The sequence below is a fragment of the Columba livia genome, chromosome 2 (genome assembly GCF_036013475.1).
Source record: "Columba livia isolate bColLiv1 breed racing homer chromosome 2, bColLiv1.pat.W.v2, whole genome shotgun sequence".
Lineage (NCBI taxonomy): Eukaryota > Metazoa > Chordata > Aves > Columbiformes > Columbidae > Columba > Columba livia.
In genome coordinates, this window is record NC_088603.1 from 36,719,963 (window position 1) to 36,743,440 (window position 23,478).

The following is a 23,478-nucleotide window of genomic DNA, read 5'->3' on the forward strand; positions in this document are numbered from 1 at the left end:
AATGAAATGGTAGACAGATTGATTCCAACATTTCAAATCACCTTTAGTTTTCATTTAAATGCTCGGTGTAACGTCATGCTGAATTTTAAGTGATTGAAAATATATTTAATCACAAGGTTTGAATCCACTCTGGAAAACACGCAGACACTTCAGATCCTACAGGTGAAACACAGAACTGCATACACTGTGTTTTGGTTTAGAATTATTTCAGCTGAGTTACTCTATATCAGAAATTATCCTAAAATCCTGAGGGTAAAGCTAAAATGATAAATGTACAAAAGAAACATAAAGGTTTTTATTTAACGTATCATTAGTATGACATTAGTTTATATATTCTTATTCACTACCAGTAAAATTGGGAGCTATTTACATATGAGATCTGCTCACCATCACTGGCTACAAGAGAAACGGAACTAATAACACTAAGGCTAAAAAAAAATAGTCCTCCAGAGCCAATATAGGGGTTGGTGGAGCAGCTGGACTCTATGTGGCCTTAGAAGCAATCGTGTGCCATTTTCCATCTTGGTAACTCTATCTTGCTATCGGTATATCAAAGAACAACCTTTAAAACTAAACCACAGAAAATCCCAATCCAGAGATTATAAATCTACTAAAAGGTGTTTGCACACCTATATAAGCAGATATAGTACAACTTATTGAATGTATAAATATATGCAAATAAAACATACAGGTAATAAACTAAATAAGGAAAAAAAAAAGAAGTCTCTCCTTCCAATTACTTGAGAAACAGCAACTAATCACAAAAACATGCATGCAAAGAACTGATTCTGGAAAAAAAACAGTCAACTGATACCACGGCATGTGTTTTGTAGAACAGGACTTTCTGAGAACGCTGCAGAGGTGCTAAAGCAAATTGTTATAATGTCACTGCACAATGTGCTGTTGAGGTTTTATGGCCACACTGCGCCAATAGTCTCAGGAAGTTATTTTGCATTCTTATATAAACTTTTTTTCCCCAATCCTGTTTTCCACAAAAAAGGGCTTTCAATAATGTACAATCTTCTGTTTATACGTAGTACAGGGAAAACATGATAAACCCGACAACACAATCTCTACTTTAAACATATTTTAAAACTACATTTCTACAACTTCATGTAAACAAGAATAAGCTGTTAAAGTCTCACCAAAAAAAGGAGCATAACCTTCCTGTAATTAAATGGCCACGTTTAACACAGCACTTTTTAAAAATCATGAAAATAAAAAAAGTGAATAAATAAATCAATCCAGCAGACCCCTCCCAACTCAAGGCTTAACCTGCAAATTAATGTAACAGTAATAAAACCTATGCCAGCTGGAATCCTTTCATTCTCTGGCTTCAGCATGAGCAGCAAGAGCAGGTATATGTTTGAAGAAAAACAAAGTAGGACATTTTCCACCTTTAGTCACAGGATGTTAATTGAACTCTGGCAAATGTTTAAAGATATTCTCAAAATGTTCAAGAAAGAATTAAAACCAGTTGGGGCTGCGAAAAAGAAACAATTCATCCTTCCTCCCCCCTCCACCCTCTCCAAACATCTGTTCCAAACTTATACTCCAAAAACCACAGCGAAGAACAGTCATAATTAATGTTATTTTGGCTTTTTAGTTGCTCGGCCTGCATTCTGAGGTTAGAAATACAAAAGTTCAGGCCACTGTTACTGTACTTAAGGACTATCCTGATGCTTGTAACAAAAAGGCAGTTATTATTTTCAACTTTTTTCATTAAAATGAATGAAAAAATAGAAATGGTTATCAGGAAAGAGGTTCATGTTTAAGATGAAGGATTACAATAAAAACCGCCTACATAAATGGAACTACAGTTTATGAAGCTATGAAAATCCATTTGAGACGTGCTTTACCACATTGGGTTAGACACGCTTTACGGCTGTACAAAAGCTATTCGGCCATGGACAGGCCGGGCCATAAAACTGTGAGTGCTCCTGCAGTCCTCACCCACTCGGCTGCGGGCGCTTCGCCTCCGCCAGCGCAAACCCCGCGAGGACGCGCCGAGCCGCCACCAGGCTCTGATACAAGGAATCGCCCTCAGCGTGCAGATTTAACTCACCTAACGCCGCTGGTGTCAGCAGGATGCAGCTACCTGGGGACTTGCGAGATGCTCCTGGGATGGACCTCAGAGCCTCAGGTGTGAAGGGGCTGAGTGGAAGGGACCTAGCGGCGGGCTGGACATGGAGAAGCAGGGTGAGGTGGAGCTGCTGGGACCCAGGGTAGCTCAGAGCTCTTTCAGCAGCTCTGGGATGGGGGAATTTCACGCTTCTGAGCCCCAGGAGGGTTACAAACCCCTACCCAGCAAAGAGGGAGGCAACGGCAGATTCTGTATTAGAAGGGGGGTGGTTACTAGGTCAAGAGAGGTTCTCCTTCCCCTCTGCTCTGCCCTGCTGAGGCCACATCTGGAATACTATGTCCAGTTCTGGGCCCCTCAGTTCCAGAAGGACAGGGAACTGCTGGAGAGAGAGTCCAGCGCAGGGCAACGAAGATGATTAAGGGAGTGGAGCATCTCCCTTGTGAGGAAAGACTGAGGGAGCTGGGGCTCTTTAGTTTGGAGGAGACCGAGGGGTGACCTCATTAATGTTTACAGATAGGTAAAGGCTGAGTGCCATGAGGATGGAGCCAGGCTCTTCTGGGTGACAACCAATGATAGGACAAGGGGCAATGGGTACAAACTGGAACACAAAAGGTTCCATTTAAATTTGAAAAGAAACTTCTTCTCAGTGAGGGTGACAGACACTGGAACAGGCTGCCCAGGGGGTTGTGGAGTCTCCTACTCTGGAGACATTCAAAACCCGCCTGGACGCCTTCCTGTGTAACCTCATCTAGGTGTTCCTGCTCCGGCAGGGGGATTGGACTGGATGATCTTTTGAGGTCCCTTCCAATCCCTAACATTCTGTGATTCTGTGTGATTTATTTTGTGTGGAAATAGACTCAAAGCTTCTCTCTACCTGCTTTTAAATGCTCTGAGCATCTAGATTTAAGAAACTCCATCAGAATAATCTGAAAGACAGCCCTAATGACAAGACTCAGAATTACCAGGAAGGACTAACATGCCCTGATTATCAAGTTGGGATCAAGGCTTTCGTCATTCCGCCTATGCACAAAATCTACAGGAAAGAGGTGTGGGTTTTTTTTAAACTAATCCTACCTTGCATTTCTGAGAAAGAAATACATTTTTAACACCCAAACATAAGAACACATTCAGTGGGGGTCATGTCTCCTCTCTCTTTTTAAAAACACGAAGATTCTGATTAAAACAGAATCCGCACTGTTCCTGGCACACTACCACAAACCTTTCTTTGAGGCTATCACTGTTTCAATCAGGTGTACAAAATATATGCTAGCAGGTGTGAGTTGTTTCAGATGACATATCACTGGGCTGAAGCTGAAATGAAAGTACTTTCCAAGCTGCTATTTTCCATTGCTCCTTGGCTTCTTGTACCCTTTGGCATTAGAGGCAGAAGTGCTGAGAAACTGCCGTGAATGATGCTGTGTGACTATGTATGGAAAAACCTGACAAGAGGAGCCTATGGGGGCATGGCCAAAGCACCAGCCTTCATCTTCAGCAAGAATTAGGGTGGTGTCTTTCACCTACTAGTCTGTAAGTGCTAAAGAGACATGAGAATGTGTAGTTTTGGGGGTCAGCATATGTTTCATAGACTTTAGCTCACTTGGTAATACACAATGGCTACAAAATACCCTGTTTTTCCCAGAATTTTACATCATTTTGATGATCATGTACTGGCTAACATCGACTCATAATACACGTTTCCCCTGTGAAATAAACCTCTCTGTGTTTTAAGTCATCAAGTGTGAAACGGTACCTTAGTCCTTTGCTTTTTTCTACTTCTGATTTGCTTTGGCTACAGTGCAAGGAAAACGCAAACATTTGCTTAAGTTTCACCATCTTCGGCGCACTGAAGTGCTGGCCTAAATAAGTGTGTTTTCTCTGCTAGGCACTGTAAAAACTCTTTGAAAACCATAACTGCTTTCAGTATAGCTAGAGTGATTTTCAGTTCTCAAGGAACTACAATGGTACTAATAAATCCTGTTCAATCTTGCAGTGTAATATTTTAGATATATGTATATCTATGTGCATATACATATACACAATTTAAATACGCACCTAAAGTTCCACGTGCCCAACTAGTTTCCAGCTTTCTGAAAAACATTTGTGCTGCTAGTAATTTTCAAGGCAATTAGCAGATTACTTAAAAAGCTAAATAGAAACAAATAATCCTTCCATCCACCGGCCCTTGCAGTATAAACACACAAACATGAATGCTGTCATTGTTACCCAGAACCACTGAAGTCCCTTTTTGAGTATCAAGCTATTCCTACTTTAAACCAGTTGTGCCACAAGCTGTGAAAGGCAGGCGCAACGTGCTTTCTACAAAATGTGTATTTTTTACGCATTTGGAGGAAGAAAGGTACAGCAAGTGTGCTTGTACACCAAAAAAAAACCCCTACCGCAAATTAACACAGAGATAATCTTTAATCTTATTGTACATTTTCTGTTCTCGACCCTGTTAAAAACGGTTTGCCGGGTTAGACTACTACGATGGGGATTATAAAACAGTTCCTGTGCTTGGAAGTACTTTAAATCTACAAGCCATGTTTCTATTGCTGCTTTGTAGCTCAAAACCCAAAACTAGTGATGATTTTATGAGTTGCTATAGTCTAGACAACTCAGTTGCTTTTCAATGAAATTGTTCCCTGGGGAGGGTACTGTGAAAATTCCCATACAATTAATTACAGGTATGTGCAACTAAAATACAATTCTACAGCACAGTAGCTTTACAAATGCTGGTGCAATTTATGTCTGTATGAAAAAAAAACCCAACCACAACTGCTCTGAAGAGGCTGAGAAGACAAAGTACAACAAGCAGGAGGTTACATGTCAAGCTACCTGTAGAGAGCAAGACGAGATAAATAAGATGCAATGTTAAATTTTTCATGTGCCGTCTCCTCTGGCAAGATGCAGAGTGCTACTGGAAAGCACAAAATCCGACAACTGAGTCAATCTTCTCAGAACGTATTTTTACAGCAAACTGGGCTCAACACATTTTTACTGCCAAGTTCAACAGCAAATGAGAAATTTAACAGAATTATAAGGGAAATGCACCCATAAAGCAGGAAGAGGAAGGAAAACAGAAAATGCAGAAGAAAGCTATATGAAGAACTGTGATTAAAAGAAAAGCTTTCATGTATTTTCCCCTCTCAGCACAGCCCTATATTCCCCCATCGGCTATTTTACTTGATTTTTACTTTCCTCTACATACACTTGCAAACGGCCTTTTAACTTCCAAAATATTTTCAGTTGTTATAAGCACCACTTCAAAATAATTTCATTTTGTGAATATAGTATAGGCCTTTTTGTAAGTTAGTTTAGGATGGAGTTTAAAAAAAGGTCTAAGCAGTGCAGCTGATCATGATATGCGTCCTTGTGAAAACCAGAGAACAGTTTAAGTACAGGACAATCCCCATCATTTTGTTCCATCATTATGAGGTTACAGCCTCAAAACAGTGAGAATCCCAAACCTCTGAACAAGAGAGATGCTCATGGGTTGTGTTGGCTTGTCTAGCACAGCCTGGCAGAAATAGTCCAGGATCTGTACCCCAGAGCTACAGGACTTCAAAAGAACTGAAGTCGTGTGCTGTGCTCCTTGCAAATACTTAACTGGCGCTCCTCTCTTGTGTGGTCCATCCTCACTAAAAGAGGTGGCCTTTAGGAAGTCCCAAATCCACCATAAAACACACATGGTAACTCCTGTAAGGCAAACAGGGACTGGGGTTTGCAGAGTCTTTGAAGGCTCTAGAAGATAAAGAAAAGGACACCATGGCAATCCCTTGTAGGAGAAATAGCCATCAAGCCTGGGCCAAATCTCATCCTTCTTTTAGAGTCCAGCCAAGCTGCAGAGCAGGTACCCAGGTAATCACACAACTGGAGTTCAATGAATGGCATGTGACAAAATGGTACGAAGGAGAAAATTCAAGATACTCTTTGGCAGATCAAAGATACAAATGAAATCACTGAAACAGAAAAGTTCACTTGGCCCTGTTTAGATTTCTTAGCCAAAATGTAATTCTTTTGGTTTGTTTTTGTCAGTGAGTAACCAACATAATAGATACTCTTGCCTCCCTCAGGAACCCAGCCAGCCACCTGACAGCAGATGACAACCAGAAGAAAAAGAGATCCATTTCTGAAGCACTTAGCCAAGCACAGTGACAAGCACTTGAGCATTTTTCACCCTGGGTTACTGGAAGAGCTCAACATGTATGAGGTTAATGCCTGGCTCCCCTACAAGGGGAATGTGGCATCTAGCTCTGAAAAAATGAAATCTTTTAGCTGTTGCTGGGAACAAATCCCACCTGTGCTACGAAAACCCCTATAGGAAATAATTGCGCTTTTACTTATTATTTTTCATTGTTATTGGAAACCTCCTACTATAGCTTTATTCCTTAAGGCAGAAACTAGAAACTACCACAGATTTTACTTATTATTCATGCTCAGTCACGACCTCAGCCAAAAGCTCATGTTAAAATCTCATACCATGGTCTAAGCACACATACATTATAGTTAACTCATCTGTTGATCAACTGTTTTGCACAATGCCATTCATTATTTTTTAAATTATTATTTATGTACTTATTTTTACAAGAACACCCATAATGCTCTGTTAGAATAGGTGCCTCAGACTGCTAAATGCTGGGCAAACATGTGTTTTTATTAATTAGCGTGCAGGATTAATATAGGCCCCCAAAACCTGCAATTAGATGGAACCATTTTGGCTCCGATAATTATAAAGTAAGTTCTCTTTCGTCATCTGCACAGAAATGTGAAATCCTGGCACCAGTGAAGTCCCTCAGAGGGAAGTTTTGCCACAGACCACAATACGGTTGCCTCAAGATATTTTATCATAGATTTTATCGTACCTTGCAGGGCTGAAATATCGAATGCTTTCAGACAAACTTTCATTATGTTGGAGAACAGAATTTGTTCTTCATTTTGTGAAGTACGGCTTAGGTATTTGCCCAGAGTGTTTATACAAGAGTGGGTCAATATATCTAATTTTTAATAAAAACATAGCATACAAGTTCTTCAGTCTCTGAACAGGCAATTAAGCAAGTAGAAACTTCTGTCAATCTGAACAACTAATGAGATGGTTCCTCAGACATCTGAAAGTGTGTTTTTTCAAGCTGCAGTAGAACTCAGTTGATTCGTGCTTTACTGTGCGAGGCACCCCATAAGTCAAACACACAAAAATGTAGCACTTTCAGCCCACTTCTCAGCAATGATTTAATAAAAGAGCCCTGGGATTCGATCCCATATTTCTACTTTTCATTATTTCTTCAATTACACCTGCATGATATTACGCTACATTAACATAAGGTGTAATAATTAAACCTGAGCATTTACAATATGCTAACGTAGGTGAAGAGTTTTTGAAGTGAATGGCTAAAATTAGGCTTTTGTGCATACATAAATTCTTGAGCTTGCAGCTCTGCAAGTGCAGAATACTTCATTACAGTCTGACAAAACGCTTGTTATGTGCCTGAAGTCAGGCACTCACCTCTTCAGTGAGTATTAGGTGCTTAACATTAACCATATGCTTAAGTGCACATGACCTGAATTTGTAGCATGATTTTCAAAAAGCCATCAATGCGTGCTTGTTTCTACTGACTTGTCCTGACTCACAAGTCTGATTTCAAGCACATTTAAAACCTTAATCGAAGAATATTTTGCAGTTCACTATATTTGAAAGAAGCAGCCCACCACAAAAGGCCAGTCTCTCTCTGGCCATCGCAGCAGTGAGCCCATCTGCAGTCCACTCTGCTTCAACCTAACATGGAGTTCAGAAATGCCACCTGCTGACAGAAGCCAGAGATTCTTATATAAATAGCAGTTCTGCTACAAATTCAGATTAATTTGGCTATGTATTAATAGCACAACCATAAACAAAAGAAGTCTGAGCACCTAAACTCTTCCTCACCTCGGTCCTCAATTCATTTGTGGGGGGACACCCTGTTATTTTACATTTCCACTGTCCCCTTTGAGTTTAGAAGCAGATTGGCCAAATGCGTCTCTTTTTCTTGCTGGATTCTGTTTAACACACTGCTATAGCATTCTGCGTAGCAGCTGTCTGTGCCATATGATTACTTCATTGCTGAAAGCGTAACATATGGAAACTGTACTGAAATGTTAGCTGCTTTGATATCTATGAAGAGGAATGAGCTTTTGCATTACAACAAGACAACACATTTTTTAAACAACTTAAAGTAACAGAAATTAAACACACACTTAGAATCAAAACCATATTAGTTTCCGGCATGCCTGTTATTCTGTTTCAATGCCCAATTCCAACGGCTGGTTGCTATTGTGTTTTTGATTGCTATTACCAGCAAACAATGGGTGGTTTTCTCTCAACTTTTGCCTTCTTGGAAAAGAAAAGGGAACAGATTCAAGAGAAAGCTCTTGAGATTCCTTCATGAGTTATCCATGAAGGCAAAAGCTACACAGCAGAATTATAGAAACAATATGTAATTGAGGTGAACATTACTGGAGACATCAAGGTTTATTGGGAAAAGTCAAAACGGCCACACGGTGCTTTGCTTCCCAGAACAGACAAATCCTTAATGGACCAGAAGCAAGGTGGATCCTCACAGATCCATTTCTGAGTCCCAGTTGTCTTTGGCAGAAGGACAAAGGAGATCCTTAGCTGTAATATAGAGAGTTTCTTCCCCTGTAAATTAGTCGCCCATAGAGGGAACAATGGAGCTCTAAATTATTTCATCAGTAGCAAGAGGGCTCGTTAACACTGTAATTTTTGGTCACTCCTTTGCCAGTAGTTGCATCTGTCTCCTGAACAAAATGCAGCTGAATAAAAGATTAATAGTCTAAGTTGTAAGAATCTATTAATTTTATAGAACAAAAGTTTACAGATATACTTTTTTCATCTTCTAACATATCCCCTAATGATGTAAATGGGACGTGACTCTTTAGTTTGTTAACTAAACCTACAACAAACATAAATATATGTAAAATCATTATAGATATTTCAGAAGGCAGTCACCGTAGGTATCAAAAGTATTTCTAATTACAGCAGGCTCTGAAAATACACAGTAGCTGAAGACACTTTTTGGTGCCTGAAAATATATTGAATTTCACTTCCTGTCTTTGCATCACACATTACATAAAGTCATGGTTCACCACTTGTATGATTTATTAGAAATAAATTGGCCCATTTAACACGAGATGTTCTAAGTGTCTGAAATAGTCCAGCTTTAGGATTACTGCCACAGCTACAAAATTCTTGATTTCAGTTTAAGAATATGCTCTATATATCTAAAAAACTACTCAATTACTATATATCTACTAAATCATCATTCAAACAAAATCCTCAGATGGTAAATGTAATGGATTTTATCAAGAGTAGTAATTTGAAAAACCTCAGTTGCTGTTTTCTTTTAAAGTCTTAAAATATTGCTGCACAGAATTTTTAGGTGTATTTGATTACAGTATCACTGTTTAGATCTTAGATTCCTTAAAGGTTAAGGCCAACCCCACAAAGTATTTTTTACTCCAAATTCAAATTAACTATTACTTTCATGTTTTACTAGAAAGAAAAACGCGATTGAAAAGTTAGGTATTTTCTGTGGGTAGAAAATGGGGTCATTTTTGTATATACTGAGTTTGAGCTGGTGGAAGTTTCAAGGAAGTTGGACATATTAAGGAAAGGCAAAGTCTTTCAAATGCAGTCAATCAAATACGACTCCCCAGAAAGGCATTTATCCTAATTAATAAGACAAACCAACAGTTAGCCACCTACTTAAATGACAACTGCAAATCAAAACAGGACTTGCCAGTTCTCTCCTGGGGTCAGCTGTGACCACCCATGAAAACCTGACTCCTTCACCTCTTTTATAAGTGGAAGGACCGACAGACGCTTTTCCCGCCAAGCGCAGCATCCTCAGCGCTCCCTGCCAGGCCCGGCTGCCATCGCGGCCCAGCACCACCAGCCACTAAGTACGACTATAAACCTATTAAAACAGCATCAATGTTATAACTTGCAGGAAAGGAGGTCTGAGAGCCAGTTTCTTCAGGGCAAAGTGTAATGCTGATTATGAGGTTTTCATGTATTTCAGCTTTTTTTTGGGGGGGAGTGGGCACGACTTAGGGTTGAGCCATTAAGAAGCCAGTTGGTGGTATTAAACTCTTGCTTTGGGATTTATAAGAAGGCCAAAAATTCACTCCAGGCTGTAATTTACTATTCCAGGCTTGGAATCATTAGAAAAAAGGAAAAAAAAATTGTCATAAATATGGAGGAAAAACCAAACAAACACAAACCAGTGGTTTCAGATGATTTTTGGCACTTCTTCAATGCAAAATTGGCTTTAATTTTTTTTCTTTTTGTTTGTTTTTACAAGTCTGAGACTCATTAATATGAATTACTTTTGTGACTAAAATTAGGACCAGGTTATTTTAATAATGAATTACCAATAAGTTATTAGAACTGAGTCTATTATTAAAAGTTTTTCAGTATGAAGAGATATGATAGTTTTCAAAGGAATGTCAGTGCTCTGACTCACACTCGAAAGCCAGGAAGTCAGGGGTGGAAATTTCATCTGTGAGCCACACAGATGTATGAAAACATTTAAGAAATTAACAGCGTATGTTAAAGATGCGAAGTCAGCCCTGTTTTTATCCATAACTAGACTTAATTAGTTTTGTGGGTTTAAAATTGACATTTAAAAATAAAGGCAACATACGTTCTTGTGACTTAATTGAGTGCTCCTTAAATAAAGAGATATTTCAATGTTTGCAGACTGTTAACGTCTTTCCAAAACAACCTATGTGCTGGTGCTACTTAGCTATATTTCCCTATCACCCTAAGGAGTCTGTATTGCTGATGGAAGCCATTTCTTTCACTAAATCCTGCCTACGAACTCTAACAAGAGCATTTAAGCCTGCTAAACAACGTCTCCAGGGAGACACTATTGTTAAAACAACAACTGGAATAAAGTTTTAAAGTGAACTTTCTGCAGTCGTTAGAGGACGCAGGTCTTACGAAGAAGAGAAAACTTGTTATAGTAGAGGGAACAAAAAGCCAAATGTGTAAGTGGAGAGCACAGGCCAGTCACCCCTGAGGGAACAGACAGGAGGTATAGAAAATTAACTGCTGCATTTCTGCTTCCCACCAAAACCACAAACGGGCCATTTCAGGGGACTAACACATACAGAGTCTGCAGATAAATATGTGTCTAGCCCATTACCTGAGAAGAGCCTTAGAAGAGCACACTTTGCTGAATATTTCTGCTTCTACATGAGTAATCTCATTTACACAGAAGGTGCTACACATATGCGTGCAATGCTTGTGGCATGTATGTGTGTCAGCTTGGAAGCTGCTCAGTTCTGTCTGCGAATTTGGCCCGTAGTCTTTTGGCACAGATTTTTACTGCAGAGCTCATACATTCTCTGCAGCCAAACCACCTTGAACTGTTTCTTATCAAATTTCACAAGCTAAGTGGGTTTGAGTCTGGTCAATACACGGGTGAGAGATCATTATATGAAATTACGCTTTGCTGAAAAAATGACAACAGTAGCTTAACAGCATGAGGAAATGGCAGGACTTAGCTGTAAGGACACGGCCAAAGGTGACTGGGATTCAGGCAGCTGGTGGCTTTACCCCAGGCAAGACAACCAACAACCACACATAGCGAAGCCAGAAGAGCAGCATACGTAAAGGGAGGACGAAAATGGGACCCTAAAGATCTGTAAGGTTCCTGCTCTCTACCTTGAATGAGAATGGCAAACAGCCGCTCTCTGCTAATGGACGTGTGTATTTGTCTGCCACCTCACCAGCCTGTAAGGTGTGCTTGCTCTCTCGCATCTAAAGTGGCCTCGTCTTGCAGTTACACCTCGTGCAGTGACAGTAATGGCAGGCACACCGCTGACATTTCGTGCCCTAGCAAAGTGTCGAACAACTGAGATGGGAGATAATATAAGGAAAACTGCCATTCTGAATGCTTCAGTAACAAATTGGGTCAAAGCAATCCCATTTTATTTTTGACAAAGTATAGGTCTAAAGAAGGATGATGACAACCATTATATTTTTATTATAACAACACCAACCCAGATGATGCCCTTTCAGACAACCTAAGGAAAAACAGCCTTTATATTTTCTGAAGTTACCACAACACACATGTTTACCTGTATTCAAAGACGAGTTAACAAGAGTTTGCTCGGAGCATATATCAAACAGGATCGCACAGAAGGAATACAGCAATATTCTTCATTCTCACTGGATGCAGTGGAGGGTATGCCTGCAGGGCTTGAAAGTTGTGTAGGCGCTGCAAGGCTGAAATGCAGGACGATTTACATACTCTAAATTGTTTCCCTGAAACAGATCTTGCCCAGCTATCCTTGGTTTTATCACCTTACTAGTTGGCTGCTGTATATACTTGCACTTGAGGGAAAACGACTCGCATCAGCCAGTAACAGACATGTGAGCTGCCCGTCTAAAATTAGCCTGCTGCCCTTCCTGGGCTCCCTTAGCAGGCACTGCACTGACAGAGAGAGAAACTCAGCTGTGGCAGGACCTGGAGCACCTAATCTATATAAGTCATCACCATCATGGAGAATGAAGTCCTGCGCCAAGCAAACACTGCAAAAAGTTCTGCAGTTATCAGAAAAAAAAAACCTCAACACTTATTTTAGGTGCAGAGAAACTTTTTTAAGATCACAAAAATGGAAATTGATAGTTAATAAAAACAACAACAAAAAAATCTTCAAGAAAGAATATACACTTTTTGCCACCAGGCTATTACAAACCCTAACCTTGGAACAGGGCTTCAACGGGGAACTCGGAACAATGGGTGCAGAAAGTGGAAGGTGGTATTATTTATAACCTGGCAGGCAGGACTCCCAAAAACACAGTTAGCCAAAACAAGCTGATTCTCCTAGCTACAGGTAAAACAACACTCTGAGTAACTGAAAAAGTTTGAAAAATATATAAATAATAAAACCAGAAGTATTTCAGTAGACAGATACTGGCTTTTTTTTTCTTCAGTATTTGGTTGAATGTGTTTCAAAGAGTACACTGCTAACTAATGTTCCTGACAGATGTGCAAAGTTATACTACCTGACCACATCATGAATCAGCCTTCCAGGAGGAGCTGTACAAAAAGTAAAACAAAACAAAGCAGAAATTCCGTGACATCTCTAGGATGTCAAGCAAATGAATCAGTTTGTTTCAAACAGGAGATAATTAAGAAAATCTTACTTGTAAAATTTTCTGTATTACATTAGGACTTTATCATTTAGCTGTTCTCAACATGGTTCCCTTTTTCTTATCCAGGGACACACTGAACAACCAATTAATTTCAAAACTTCCAGAGTGTCACAAGGACCATTACAACTTTTCCATTTAATTATTAAGACTAAAACATTAAGTAGCTTACATAAAACACATGGCATAGCAGTTTATCAAAGCACAAATTCTTGTAATTTCCTATTAACGAAATGTTGAACCTATTTACTACAGAACAGAATAGATGTATTTCAGAAGGAAATATTGGTATTTAATCTGAAGTGTATCAGAATTATTGCACAAGATCTCTACCTAATGTAAACCAGACTGACTTGGGCCAAGAGATCTGGTTCAGCTCAGCAAGCAATTTTCAGTTTCTCCAATCAGTGCAAAAAAATTCCCAGGAGTTTTATACCTGGGAAAACCACTGGAATACTTGCTTTTGAAGAAAACACGGATCACTTTACTCATACATTACTTTTTTTGAACACAGTTTCCTAATGACAGTCACGTCTACATGATGACAGCAGTTGAACATTCCTCACTGTCCACTTGTTTACCTACAAATTCAACTCCCCCTCAAAAAAAGATAATTAAAAAAAAAAAAGAATGAAAAAAGGACCTGAGCAAGATCCCAACCACTTTTACTTGCATCTTAAACTGGCCCTCTACCATGTGCAGAGCTCTCCGACTGATACATCAGGGGTCTTTTGCACATTTGGTATTCCTGGTAAGGTTCGTTTCTTCATGTAATAATTTCAGCTGTTATTTTTAAAGTTAATGTCCTTCTCTGCTTTAGCAAATAGTTTGGAAACAAATGCTCAAACACATTTTAGAGATTGCAAAGCAAACACAAATAAAAGAGCTCAAAACTCTTCTGTTTTATTTTTAGGGGATCCTCTCCCCAATGCCTCAGTATGTCTATTGTTCTTCAAATGCCATGTCGCAAAATCACTAGTTGATATGTGATAAACCAAATGGTAGGTGCCTACCTGTAGGAGTACTACTGCGAAACGAAGAGGAGGGAGTGATTGGAGGGGTGACTGGAGGAGTAAGGCTTCCGCTGCTGTGGCGAGGTGGAGTAGATACATTCCCACGGGACACTGTGCTTGATAAAGTCAAAGAGAGTTTTGGCTGAATCTTCTTCTTCAAAGACTCCTGCTCACGTCGAGCTGCATCGGTCATAAATCTAGAACAAGGACAACCATGAGAGTGAGAGGCTTGAAATACTGTTCACAAGCAAGCTGTAGGTAAAGTAATAATTTTTCACCCTCAGTGACCAAATGAAGCTTCAAACTCAACCATGACAAGGTTCTCTGCAACACACAGATTTCAAGAATACAAACTTCTCCATCAACAGCTTTATTTCAGTGTTGAAGATCTGTGCCATTTGCTTCTGATTTTTATAGAACTTACATTAGACATTTGCATCATGTGTGAACACACAATTTTTTTTTAAACTCCAACCAGATATCAGCATTGCACACAATATTAAAATAACCATACTTAATCCTTTACAGTAAGTACATTCAATCCTCCTGTGAAAAATTGGCTGAGTAGATATAAAGGATAAAAATGTTTGGGGCAAATGTACTGAATCTGAAGGCCAAAGGGATGGTAAGAATTACATTGTATAGATACATAATTTCCAATTTAGGATAATCACTTCCTTTTTCTGAAGGTTTTAGACAAAGTTGCCTGACATAAAAGATGTCCAATTAAATTGCAGTTCCTCAAATCAGAGCTCCAAACCCTTGAAAACCAAAGGAGGCCTCCCAGCAGAGCTTTGGCACGTGCTGCTGAAGGCTTAATGCTCCAGGTTCATGTCTGTGGGATGCTGAGCGGTGGTTCCACCAGCACGACATGAGTCGTGCACCAGTACTGCAGTAATGCCAGCAGCGCAACTGTTTGCCTGGGCTCTCTCACTTGGAATAAAAATAGCTTTTTTTTCACTTTTCTTCTGATTCCTTCCAAAAAAAGAACAATTCAAGTGAAAAAAAACCACTTTTATTCCAAGTGCCTACACAAAGTTACACCAGAACACCTGATAGTGCATTATGGTGGCATTCAAAGCATCACTGCTGGTATCTGCATTAACCCTCACTTGTGGTTCTCCCACAATGGGTTCTCTGCAACTCAGACCTCATTCACTTAGCATTCAAGCAGTATTTTAATCCTTTCTCTTTCCTCTTCTCTGCATAAGGAGCCATCTTGAAGGATTCTTGAGAAGACAGGCTAAAGTAAATCACCTTGGTCATTGTAATTCTCTGTCCTTCATGCTAAAGTACAAACTACACCCACCAGTGACCAAAACAACAGCCTGTGACACAGAATAAGAAGTTAAGTTACAACTAGACATTGATCTGACCAGGTTACAAAGAGTAAACCAGGTTTTAGCCAAGACACAAGCTTTACATGATGAGCCTTTGCAACCTTGGCAAACCATGAATGAGAGAAGGGGGTTTTAGGCATCTGTTCCAAATAGAAAAGAAAAAATTGGCCTAGACATCTAAACCTAGCTTTTTTTCAAAAGACATCTGTGTCCTTTAACACAGCCTCAAAACAGCATGGCATAACATTTTAAGTTCCATTAGAGCAATAAAGATGTATCCTGTCCATTCACACCATGAAGGCATTAATAAGTGGATCTTTGCCATGATACGTAACATCAGCACACAGTCCGCAGACATTAATAAACAGTTATATGAGATGACAGCTTATCTTCTTTGAACAGAGACAATACATCATGTCAAATCCAGATGCGGCATTCTTTATGGAGATAATATTTAAGAAGCAGATAGCCATAGCAACAGCTCAGTTTAAAATTTCTCTAAAAAAGGGAGCAAACATTTTTGACAACACGGCCCCCAAACAGGAGCCTACATTTCATTCAAGAAAAAAAGAAGTAAAAGGATCTTAATAAAATGGGGATTCAGTACATATTTGCTTTCCTCTAACTAGGAAACATCTAATTCACTATTTTTGGAATGTGTACTATGAAGTATGCTTGCTTCTGGATGGGAAGCCTTATTCCTTAAGAAAATGTTATGGCAACTTTATAAATCCTTGAAAACTTGGAAGATAACCTCAAGTGTGAGATATTAAAAGCAGCAGCATGAAAGCTGCTATTTAATAAACTCAGCCACAAATAACAATGTTAAAATAATATTGAGGTATAACCAGTCTGGTTGAAGTCCATAAAAATCAGGAAAATGTGAAGTTATAGCTGAAACATCTCCCTGTCCTGTTAACTCGCTCCCATTTGGCCTAAGCAAATTGGGTATATTCCAAAACATCATTTGTTGTCTACACTGTGAACCTGAGAGAAACAGAAGGCAGAATCTGTTAAGAAGTTCAGTTCCCGATACCTTAAGTATTCAATTAAGCTTTTCAGACCCAAACAGGCCCATACATGTTTGCTGAAGCAATGGCAGTGCTATCGTTTTGAAAAGGAAACTTTCCTAAATGTATTAAAATAAAACATTTCTCAGCATTTGAATTGAAATGCAGTACTAGACTCATGCCTAACTATGGTGGTGGTCTTCAAAGCTTATAATATAAGTGTTTTAATGATGGGTATAGAATGCCATTTCCAACTAAGGCTCTAATTTTCATGTTGAAAGCACATTATGGTTTCAATATCAAGTGCTCAGAAACGAAACATGCCGGAATTAAGGTTGAATACTGGTCTCTAAATTACATGATTGCATACAATTTTCCCTGCCTCATTTAAATGCATAAGATGTGTGGGAAACTGAAAATGAACTGTAACTAACAAAGGCTGCTGTAAGACCATTTTGGTTAAATCCCATATCCTTGCTTAATAGCCTCTCTCACCATATTCAGAACCATCTCCTCGCTGAACAAATCTACCTCTGCTATTTTCAACTCTTATTCAACTCCATAACCCTGCCCCCTTAGTTCTACCACTACGCAGATTTTAGCCATCTTCCCTGTTGCACAGGATTGTATTTACACCTCATAAGCCTCTGTCTCCAAATCTAATATACCATGTAGGCGCAGTGGAACAAGGAGAATCATTCAGTTCCCAGCCATTCACTGCCCCTGTTTTGACAAGCAGGGGTTTGTGTGCCTTCTTGCAGATGGTTCAAAATGTGAGGGAGGAGCCCATTCCTTAGAAAGAAATCTCTTCTACCCCCATTTTTAATTTCCTCGCCCTTTCACCTTCTTAATAATTCAACCTCCTGCTCCAAAACACATAGGTGCAATGATTTCTGAATCAACTGCTTGCAGCAAGTTTAATAAACATGAGCAAAATATAGTATTTCCCCCTCCTCTCATTCCCTGGAATGATTCAAGTATTTTTATTGAAACTTTCCCAAGAAATTCAGCCTGAAGGAGACACCCAGAATGGAAAATTTCAGCCCAAACAGCTCAATATTGGCAACATAATAAGCATCTGCGAGTCTTATAATGGAAATTGTAGCACAGCCTCCATATAGGTGGCAATATAAGACGACCAGCATTAGCAGTTGTTACCAACATTAAAAGTCAACAAAAAAAAAGCAAGCAGAGGCGTGTTCAAATTTTTTACAAAGCCTTTTTCAAATCAAACCTTTGCAATGTTTAGAAGTCCTGTTGCCCTCAAAAGCTTTGGAATCAAGAATGAACAGACACAGAACGCACTCACCCAGAAACTTCCTTGAGCTACTAGCATGTACCCACTGTTTCAGGATCATGCCCCAGTATGACTCACATGATGGTGTCAGACTTAGTTTGTCATAATTCTTACTACACACAATTCTAAGACAGTTCAAGAGCTCTGGACTCTTACACCCAGATGGAGGGTAAAGGTAGCTATAAAAGTGAGCTGCAAATAAACTGGAAGTTGTTACGTGAGTTCTCACTGGAAAAGGAAAAAAAAACCCAAACAGATTGACCTTCAGAACTATATCTTCTTTTAATAATGGTCATCAGGGAATGAGGAACCCTTTCCTCCTCTTCCTCACCGTTAGCTCTGCTCGGACCAGATCTGTTCCTATGCCTGCAGACGTTTACACAGACAGTGAAAAAGGTGCATCACAGCTACCTTGTGGGATGTGAATATTAATTTGCTACATTTGGCTTCTTCATGATCTGGTCTCCAAAACATGCATAGAGAAGATGATGCAATCACAAGCCTGTCATCTCCAGTTACTGCACACACACTAGAGAGGGCTGGGGGATTATTCTGAACTTGCAAAACAAGCAGGTTATGCGGTGGAGATGTCCAATCCCGGGACTGCTCCACAGCACCGCCCAGTTGTACATCGCCTTAAAAATATGACAGCACGATGTGACAGTAGCATACACACCTTGTCCTGTGCCTCGCCACTGACAAGCTGCACCAACCACGGTGGGAAAAGGTAGAACACAATTTGTTCTGACCTTTTCTTGTTATCACAGAGGTAAGTACGGGAAAACACTGATAGTAACATCCAGCTCATATTAATGTTTGCCTAATTTGGCTAAGCTGTACTGAAAAAAGCCCATCACGTTTCCCAGAACATAAGAAATTGTGCTGCTGAGCTTCCACCAGTTGCATTTCAGGAGACTGTTCCTTAACCAACACTTTGTCAGCTTCAAGATTTATAGGAAAGAGCAGGAAAAAATCCATGGTGCTTTGTAGCAGATTTGTGCTACCTTCTGGTTGTATTATATTTAGATCAAAAGTGGTCAAACATACTTGACTGACCGGGCACACAGTAGCTTAACTACATACTACATATTTAACTACATACATACATGAAAGCCACACAAGTTCTCCCGCTACTCTTTACACCTATCAGAGCAAGGTGCTGGATATATCTGCATTTCCCCTCAACCTTCTCCCACTTATATTTAGAAATCTTAATGCAATTCTTCGTCAGTGCTGTACCAAGAAAAATAAGGAGGTGGGGATGGTAATTTTAACTCCCACCCATCCTTTCATTAGCAGTGTTTAGGAGGAAAAAAAAAGGCTAGGATGGAGAGCACTTCTGGTTGTACAGTATTTTAAAACTTTAGGAGACCTCTACTTTGCAGAGGGATTAGGAGGACCTACTTCTCAAGGCAGGACCCCTTTTCAGTAGGGTGCGACTCTGTGGACCCTGAAATGCACTAATGACAGGAACTGTCCTCTGTACCTTGTGCCACCTTTACAAGCAAAGACAAAGCAACGTGGTTTGGTTTATCTAATGCTGGCAAGAGGAGACAACTGTTAAGTTGAATGGCTATTGGGTTAGAGGAGAAGGCTGGTGGAATCTAAATGGTGGGAGTTCAGCACTAGGCTGTCTTGTCTCTTGGGAAGGGTGAAAGGCTTTTCTCAGTTGAACTGCACAAAACTGGGCCAAAGCAAAGACAATCAATGCCCCCAGCAATGCCTTACCACACTATGTATGTGATAACGAGGAAAGAAATAGATGAGCAAGTTTCATACCATCCATTAACTCATATTATTTGACGAACACCCTTGAGCGCTTTCACATACCATTGTTTGCAGTGTGGGGGAAACAGAAGTATTCTGCAGCTCTGTACAAACCTCTCTTGCTTCACAGAAGCTATCAACCACTTTTTTTTTTTCGTTAGAGATCTTCCATTACAGTTTTAGCCAAGTCCTAAAAAGAAATGTCAGTGTGAAAAAGCCCCATAAAGATGCGTGCATAATGACACACATGCCTCCACGCTATTTAAATTACAGAGTATTTGCATAGTGCTAAAGCATATGGTTCATAAAAACTCCCTCTTGCTTGTTTTTGCTGATTTCACAAAAACCACTAAAAATGGGGAAGAAACAGCACAAAATAATAATCCCCTTTCAACTATTCCTCCAAACCTGTATCACATTTCACAACAGGCTCTAAACAGATAAAACAAATAATTAAAGGGCATTTCTAAGTTTCTGAAAAGAACTTTTCCAGCCCAATATTTACTGCAGGAACACTGTGCAACTAAGTTGGACTTCAACATACACATTCATCTGAGCTCAAGTCTTACAAAGGAATTCAGCGTTCATTCTCAGTGCCAGCTGTACTCAGACCCATCTACTGAAAGCTTTCCCTGTGTTCTAAATAAGGAATATTTATGACAAACTGATGAGTATCTTAGAGAGACAGGACATAATCAGATTTCTTTTTATTATTAGTCTTAGGGAAAATTTATTGCTGGTACAATTCTTTCATTTCCATTATTATTTCCATTATTCAACCTGTTTTCTCAAGATGTAAAAATATTATCCCCACAAAATCAGCCACAGTATAATACGCATTCTTCTGAAGTTGTGCATCTTCAACAGATGCCCTAGAGATTATTTGGATGCACATGTACCTTAAAAAAAAAAAGTTAACAGCAGACTTCGCATTGCATTTCTGCCTCATCACTGAAAAAGCTCGAACACAACATGCAGCCAACCTCGTATTGCTGTCAACAGACGCAGGGCTGCAACCTTAGGAAATCTGTTCAATATGAACAAGCGTTCAGTGGGTTTACTTTAATTGCCTGCGCTTCACACGTTCTTAGAGGATACAATAAGACACTATAAAATATCCACCAAGTAGATATTTTGTGCTTCTAGCATGGAAAATAGATTCAGAAGATTGGACAATTTCATATGTAAAGTGGAGCTAAACGGATGGTGATAGGCCAAATAATCTATTAGCACTCAAATGGAATAAAAATAAAGCAGCAATTACCTAACCATCCCAAACCATATACTTGCCTACAGTAAAACATATGTGTTTATTCACTGTTGATCAATACAAGCAGTGGAAGGGAATTTAGTATCTCTTCATTTCCGGAATACACAGACAAAAACATCATTTCACATTTAGGTTAACAGAAATCCCAAACATCAGCCCTACCTTCCCATTTCATATTTATTTAATGTATTATGCATTTATTATATATTTAATATATTTATTTTAATACTTTCTGTTTGGGAAAAATGCTTTTTCTTCTGTGTTTCTTTTTTTTTTGCCCTCCTTTATTCTGTTAGCACCATGCTTACAGTTACAGCACTGTATCTACTTTCTATGGAGCACCAGAGCAATTTTCCATTTAAAATATAAAAAAATTAAATCGGTGTTGTATGTTACCCACCACCATAAAACAGCTGTTTACTTAGAAATTAATATTCTGTTCTGAGTCTTCCAAAGGAGGAAGGATTTTTTTAAAAAATCAACATGTTATTTTGGCCTTTTTTTTTCCTTGAATTTGCATAGATCATGCAGCAAATGCAAAATCCAGGACTGCATTTTATTTTGTACTTTTTAAAAACTGTCAGAAAAAAAGCACACTGGATAGATAAGATTAGAATAGCAATGTAATCAGGACAGATGCAGTCATTTTAGATTTTTCATTCATAATGAAAATTCATTATTAGACTGGTGATGGGGACTCGAGGAGAAGTCCACATCATTTTTCTGCTGCTGTTAAAATAAACAAATGACATCTCTGTGTTTAAAAGGAACAAAATTAGAACTCAATAAAATCAACTTAAGAGAGCAACAGTAATTTCCAAAGCATTAGAGATGTATTGCTAGTTGTTTCCTTTCCCCTCCCACTCCTTCCCCAGGCTTTTCCACCCTATTTTGAAGTAAATGAGTGACTTTCAGAAAGGCGCTATAACTTACTGCAAATCCAAAATTCTGTAGCTTCCATGGAGAGGCAACAGTTAAGCAAAATAAAGTTGTGCCAACCCTTCTCAAGCACACCCGATCAAAGTGCTCCCTATGCTGTGCTCTGCCTTGATATCAACTTATTTCCTATCAAACTAATTCCAGAGTTTTGCCATTGGCAAAAAAAAAAATAGAACTTCAGACTTTCTCGCAGTTGGGGCAGATTTGCAAAAGGCTGCAGCAAACCTCTGCCTTTAGCGTAACGCAGCAGTTGTCATTTCAGGAATCATCCTCCCTGCATTTATGAACAAGCTTATTAGGACATTCATCAGACTTGGCTTTGCTTGCGGCCATTAATGAACACACCAGTCATAGCCTGCTGCTAACAACAGACACTTTATGGATTACTACTTAATTAATTGTTGAATATAACTTCACGAATCCTTACATTTCAGTTCATATCCTTGTTAATGTACAGAATAATGTAATGTCACATGGCTGCAAAATGTTACAGAGACTAAAATGAGAATCTTAGCAGACATCAATAACATGAAATACAAAGGCATGTTTGTATATTTAAAGTATTTTTTCAAAATACAGAATTTTAAAAAAGCACTCTGACAGTTTTAAAATTTGCATCACATATACAAAATACCCAAATTAATTTTCTTAGTATGAAGTTACTATAATGCCTAAAGATGGTCTCACATGAAAGATTGCTGACAGCATCTTTTCAGTGACACTCTAACCTAACCTACCAGTTACTCAGTTTAAATATTTTAAATATTGTTATTTGGCATTTTATGACTTATTAGGCCACTCTGTGCTTTCACATGAAGTGCAAAATTCTTGAAGGCAGAGTAAAAAATTAACTTTTATTTTAGTGGACGGAAAGTGAGGGAGAGTTAAATTGTATTTGCCTTTTTATTTGTAGAAATTGGAAACTTCATTATAAAGTTCCAATCTCCTTGGAGAAGATGGAATTAAGCTGCTCACAGAATAAAAATAAGGGGTCTGTATCTCCTAAGTTTGACTTGACTCTTAAAATAGTTCTTACGTGGGACTAAGTAGTGTACCAGCCCTGCTCTGGCTCTCTGCACAGGCTCCAATGTTGTCAAATTGCCTAATTCCAGTAGGACATTTTACTTTCAGATGTGCTTAACCTAAAATATCATATTTTTTTCCATTACTGGTCCACCCTCTTTCCTTCTTGAAGAGCTTATTATAACTATTTATGTAAAACCAATTTATTTCAGTCAGTTCTACATAGAAATAGATCTGTGTACGCATGATACGTACTTTTACTGTTGGGTTGGTTTGATTTTATTGATGCCTCAAGGACTTTTAGCTTTAAGGAGCAGGGAGCTGAAACGTCAGATATTTTATTCCTGTAATGTTCCATTTATGTTCGGGTATTCTTGTGTCATTTCATACCGAGTACTGAGAATTCAAGTCAACACCCAAAGACAGATTCATCAAGCAAGAATTTAGAAATAGATATTATCACACAGCGTTGCTTATTAGCTATAAGGATGCCTAATATCAATCTGTGGGAATAAGCCAGT

General features: G+C 39.0%; 1 protein-coding gene across 2 annotated transcripts in view; it reads right to left on the reverse strand.

The window, feature by feature from the left end:
- The window catches only part of JAZF1 (JAZF zinc finger 1), a 191,324-nt gene that overhangs the window by 16,881 nt on the left and 150,965 nt on the right, over window positions 1-23,478 (reverse strand). For both annotated transcript variants that reach the window (XM_065051409.1, XM_065051410.1), the window contains exon 3: window positions 14,312-14,508. In XM_065051409.1, the coding sequence (XP_064907481.1) occupies window positions 14,312-14,508 (197 nt within the window). The remainder of the gene's footprint in view (window positions 1-14,311; window positions 14,509-23,478) is intronic.